The 6,000-nt window shown below is 38.4% G+C and overlaps 1 protein-coding gene across 5 annotated transcripts in view; it reads left to right on the top strand.

Annotated features, from left to right (window-relative positions):
- Positions 1-5,317, top strand: part of ZMYM2 (zinc finger MYM-type containing 2) — an 84,275-nt gene extending 78,958 nt beyond the window's left edge. For all 5 annotated transcript variants that reach the window (XM_081950182.1, XM_081950181.1, XM_081950185.1 and 2 more), the window contains 4 exons: positions 161-275; positions 556-807; positions 2,409-2,532; positions 4,831-5,317. In XM_081950182.1, the coding sequence (XP_081806308.1) occupies positions 161-275; positions 556-807; positions 2,409-2,532; positions 4,831-5,023 (684 nt within the window). In that variant the 3' untranslated portion in view covers positions 5,024-5,317. The remainder of the gene's footprint in view (positions 1-160; positions 276-555; positions 808-2,408; positions 2,533-4,830) is intronic.
- The last annotated feature ends 683 nt before the right edge of the window (positions 5,318-6,000 follow it).

Here is a 6,000-nt window from a genome sequence, read left to right on the forward strand (position 1 = left end):
TCAATCCCAAATCCTTCACAAAGATCAAGCCAATTAGTACTTAAATTAAGGTTGCTTTCTTATGCAATTATTTTTTTATATGCATGCAAATGATCAAAAACAGTTTGGCAATCTTCTTTAGTTGGAGTATACTAATTTTTTTGTTCCTCCTTTTCTATAGTACCTGAATGGAAGCAATCGAGAAGATAATATCTTTTTGGATACTAATTATCATACATTTATGCAGGAAATAAATAAAATACTCAGAAGCTGGCAGCCCAGCATACTTCCAGATGGTAATTTTTCTTGTTTTGATATTTTTTGTCTTTGGCTTTATGTTCCTTAAGCAATTCACACCAGAATAATTCATGACTAATTGTTATAAGCTATGTAAAGAATGTTGGGTTTATAAACACAGTTTAATCTTTAGTTTAATTTGTTGGGCTAAGGTACTTGGTCTTAAATATTTCACATGTTTTTCAGAATAATGTAGCTTCTTTTTTATTTTCTTAGGTTTTTTATGTTGGATTTGTTTAGGTCTGTTTCTTTATAAGTCTTTTCTTTTTCACCTGTCAGGTTCGATATTTTCTCGAGTTGAGGAGGACTATCTCTGGAATATTAAACAGCTGGGATCCCATTCTCCAGCTGCTCTTCTAAATACACTATTCTACTTCAACACCAAGTATTTTGGTCTGAAAACAGTGGAGCAGCACTTAAGACTTTCCTTTGGCACTGTTTATAGGCATTGGAAGAAGAATCCTCTAACGATGGAAAGCAAAGCTTGTCTTCGATATCAGGTTTCCTCGCTGTGTGGAACAGATAATGAAGGTATTGCAACTTTTTGTTCCAGTGGCAAAGTTACCCTACATGTAAAGCAGTGGTGGGTTACGACTGGTACCGGTGCCTGCCGGGAACACCAGGTACCGTTCCGGTACGGTGCTCCGGAGGGCCCACCACCTGCCCATGCTCCTTACCAGTATTTGAAATTTTCGGGGTTTCCGCGCAGGTGCATGGAGCGCATGACGCCTGTGTGACGCTCCGCTGAGCAGCTGGAGCGTCACGGAGGCGTCACGGGCAGTAAGTACGCATGCCCGTGCTGCATAGGTTCATATGGGCGCCCGGCCCCATTGCACCATACTGGTTGCAACGGGATCCAGAACCCACCACTGGTGTAAAGAGACTACTGGTCTCTATCTTAAGCAGAGTTTTTCAACTAGCCGGCCTGGCTCAATTATAGTTCCATCTTTATCCTCCTGGCAATCTTTTAAATTTGTAATTTTATATTGGGGTATTTTAATTTTAATTTTATTAAGACTATTACTATGTATTGTACTATGCGATTTTGACACCTCCTCCGTGAAATGTTTTAATTGTATAATATGTGTTTTTATTATTGTATGCCGCCCCGAGTCCCTTCGTGGAGAGGGAGCGGCTAACAAATATAATAAATTCAAATTCAGAGGGCTTTGTTTTACATAGCTTTTGGAAAGAAAGTAAAATAACGCAAGATCGATTCTGTATTGGTCTCTGTCTGTCTGCCTGTCTCTCTCTCACACAGACAGACAGACAGACAGACAGACAGACAGACAGACAGACAGACAATGTGTTTCTGGCAACACGTCTCCACAGTTTTTCAGACTGGAAGTCTTTACCCAGAGATTAAATCCAGAACCTATTATATGTGCATTATCAGTCCTTTTTTGTAGCTGGACCATAGCAATTTAAGATTATTGATTTAATTAGATAACCTTATTTTTCTCTTATTGCTTATTCTTTAAATGTCGTTCACCTTAACTCTATTTGTCCTCATATTAACTGGGTTCACACATTATACTTTTCTCATATGTGATTTGTTTGGTTTTGATTTAATGCATTTTGGGGGGTTGTAGATCGGTGTTATAGACTAATTCGTTCAACAAGCCATCCTTAAGTATTAGTGGAATTAAAAACAAGTAAGCTAAGTAACTATTTACTAACTTTAGAGGGCCAAGATAACATAATTGTGTGTCAACTTGGGACAGAGACTGATGAATTAGAATAATATATTTGGTTCAAATAGCAAATTTAAATGAAATGTAGAAAATCAGATTCTCAGCTTATTCTGTAAGATAAAATACTTGTGTGGATAGAGTCTTCATTCAGGAAAGGAAAATAACTGGAACTTGGACTTAGGTTTTTCATTTTTTCCTTGATGAAGCCACAGTTAAAATTACTTTAAAATTATTTGCTGAAAAAATATACTTAACTGAAAAAAAAGTTACATTACTTAAAAATTATTCCTGAATCTCCTTTCAAGTAAAACAGTGATTGCAACATCACAGCATTATAGCTGTTGTTCTTGTATTTAATTCAGTTCCTTTGTGATATAATATTTTTAAAATAAAACCAATAACAAAAATCATATTGTATTATTTTCCTTTTTTAAAAAGAAGATAAAATTACTACTGGAAAAAGGAAGCATGAAGACGATGAGCCAGTATTTGAACAGATGGAAAACATCGCAGATCCTTCTAGGTGTCCTGTGAAAATGTTTGAATGCTATTTATCTAGGAGGTATTTTTTTAAAAATACTTTAATTGTATCTGTGTCTATATGTGGACTTATTTTTCATTGGATTTTACCATTTTTATCAATGGGCACTTGAAAACATTCCAAAGGAAAGAAGCCGTAAAGCTACATATTCATTTTAACATCACTCATATTCAGCAATAATTCTGCTAAACGATCTTATCTCCCAACATCCTTATATATTGTACTAAACAATCCTATTTGCAAAGTGTCCTAAATGTTTACACACCTAGTAACCATGCTTAGCATATCTTTCTGGCTTAACAGGCCAAAACCTATAATGCTCTGGTGTTCCTCCTGGTTTTGGAGCAAACAAAATCCAGACTAGGCAAGAAGGCTAAGGCTGTAGTACATCACCCCCTCACCTCTCTAGCCGCTCTCAGCACTGTTCTCCCTATCCTCCCAGCATCTTCCGTTTCCTCTGTCCTGCTTATCTTAGCACCTTCTCCCTCCAAAGTCCCAGGGTAGCATATCCCCTTCCCTCCCCACCCTTCAGCCCCTGCCATCGGTGATATGCACCACACATCCAACTTGTATGCCCATCTCAACAGCCACCACTGCTGAGGTCCCAGCATCCCTCCAGGCCAGCCTCATCTTCTCAGCCATTTATGTCCTTGGTTTTCCTTTGCTCCTTAACCGGACCACTTTTGCCGTAACAAATATGCTTCTTTTGTTTTTTACACATCTCAGTTCCCATAACACAGTCCAAAATACTTGCAACAAGTATATTTCAGTTCAGGGACAGATCACCTGAAACCAGGTATTATAGGAACAGCAACTTTTGGGTTAATTCTTAAAAGCCAATATAGGGAGAACTGGACACATTAGGAAGTTTTTAATAAGTAGAACATTGTAAGTAAAATAACAGTTGGAAGAGACCTTGGTCTTAAAAATGGTTCTTAAAAACTGGAGCATTCACAACTTCTGGAGGCAAATTGTTCCACTGAACAAAATGTAAATTACACTTACAAATTACAATTGCTTGACTTTATAAACAGGGTTATTATGTCAGTAATTAATATCATTTCAAGGCAAGAAAACAAAATCTATACAGATATTTACTTAATACCCATCTTTCAGCAACAGTTTGAAGTTACAACAATGCTAATCGAATGGCATTTAGGCCTGGTCTTTGAAGTTGTAGCCGTTGTGGTGATCCCGTAGTCACGTGATCAAGTAGCTTGCCTACATTTACAACTTCAGGGTGCCTTTGAACTCTCTCACCCACAATCTCCTTCCATCCCAATTGACCAATAATCCTCTTCCTCCTTCTGCTCAGAAGGTGCTCCTGGCCTGGCCCTTTGTGATAAAACTGCTGGCCTTACATAGTCTTCCCAAGACTTCATTTGGCCCAGCAGTTGCCTTGTGAAGTTCCAGTTCCAGACACATCTCATCAGCACTGGGAGGAAGAAGGTCAACTGGGAATGGTGTAGGGCAGTGGGGATGCAGGGCAGCAGAGTACAGGGTGGCAGAGTAGAAATAGCATGAGATCCAAGCCTAACAATGGCACAATCCTGACCTAATAACTGCAACCAGGACTACCAAAATTGTCATTACTAAACAGTGCAGTTGGGTGATGTTATACTTAAAGCTTAGATGTTATCTAAAGATATTATTACTTAGCAATGCAAATTCCAGTCCTAATTAGGGTGATTAAGCAAGGACTTACAGAACTTTGCATCCCTCTCAACACCCAAAGCGGTAAAAGAGGAAGTTGAGAAGAAGAAGCAAGGGCTACCTGTATAATAGCAGTGTTTTAGAAATCCAGATTGTATGAAGTGAATATTTCATTGATATTGAAAAGTGAATAGTTGTTGTCTGATAAATAAATATTCCTTCTGCTCCAACCTACTTTATATTATGCTTTAAACCACGGGTGTCAAACTGAATTTCTTCAAGGGCCGGATCAGCATTGCAGTTCTCTTCCATGGGCCAGCTGGGTGGCGGGAGGGGGGAGACAGGACGGATGCCTCCTGCAGCACCCTGCCAGCCAAAACGGAGGGGGAGTGGGGGCCCATGAGATTCCCCCATACCCCATTTTCAGCCTGGATGGCCTCCTGCAGCACTTTGCCAGTGAAAACGGGGTGTGGGGGGGGGGGCAGTGGCTGCCAGAGGCACCGCGGGCCAGTCCTTTGCTAGTTCCAGGCCAGACCCTGCAGACCAGATCTGGCCCGCGGGCCTTGAGTTTGACACCCCACCTTTAAACTGAGATTATTGCAGTGACCATATATTTAAAATAATATGTGCCCTTCATTAATTTTGCTCTTGTTTTGTTCCTTTCAGCCCGTCAAATCTCACTCAGAGAATGGACGTGTTCTATTTGCAGCCAGCTTGCCCAGTATCATCGGAGAGTCCCATTTGGTATACTTCCACTTCAGTGGACCGCAATACTTTGGAAAATATGCTTGTACGGGTTCTTTTAGTAAAAGATATTTATGATAAAGACAATTACGAACTGGATGAAGAGATAGATTAAACACTTCCCAATTTCAAGGAAACACAACAGCATTAGCTAGTCAAGCTGCTAGATTTTTATTATGGAAAAAAAAACATTTCAAGTTTACTCTTTGTTTAACATGTTTTGTAGCAGTGTACCCTTTGCTGGGTATTACCATGTATATAATCTGTGAGAGAAAACGGCCATTATTCTGCATAGTGGTTTTAGGATACTTTAACAAACACATTCATTTTTAATTATTATTTATTTGGTTAGATATGTTTGAAACTTTTTACATTGCAAAATTTGAATGAGAATGTGCCATGTGTAATATTCGGGGGTGGGTGGGTGGGGCGTCAAAGTAAGCAACACCCATATTGCACAACATCACTGTTGCAGAGCTTCTTTGAAAGATTTGGGGCTTTTAACTGGGTTCTGAAATCAGGTAGTTGTGTATGGATAGCACTACTAAAGTTTAGGAACTTGCTGTGTATTTCCGAATTTTTTAAATAAATTGTAAACTAATAGGTTTTTTACTCTTAGTTACTGATGCCTTATGAGGTTATCTAGAAAGGTTCCATCTTATGTACCAAAAATAGAAAAAAAAGAGAATGCTGTTAATATTGATGTACTGTAATGTGAATCAATGCTGGTGAAAATTACTTTTCTGGGTTGCTCTTATTAAAAAAAAAATCTTAGTATCTTTCCTTGTGACTCTCTGAATTTGAACTTACAAATACAGTGTATTTTAGACAAGAGCACAAGAGGGGGGAAATGTATCCCTTTGGATTTCGCCTTTGGATAGGATGCATACTGCAAAGTTTTGTTTGAATTTTTACTTCAATTCAAAATGTACATCTATCTTATGTTGTTAATATTCTTTATGCTTTTCTTCAGTATATTCACAGGGAAGGCATATCCAAAAATAAATCAAACAAATGCAACAAAAAATAAATAGCGTATAGCAGCCAGATAAAACTTAACAGCGATATAGCATAATAATTGGAAGAAATAAA

Source organism: Natrix helvetica (assembly GCF_964273705.1).
Source record: "Natrix helvetica genome assembly, chromosome: 4".
In the NCBI taxonomy this organism is placed as follows: Eukaryota; Metazoa; Chordata; class Lepidosauria; order Squamata; family Natricidae; genus Natrix; species Natrix helvetica.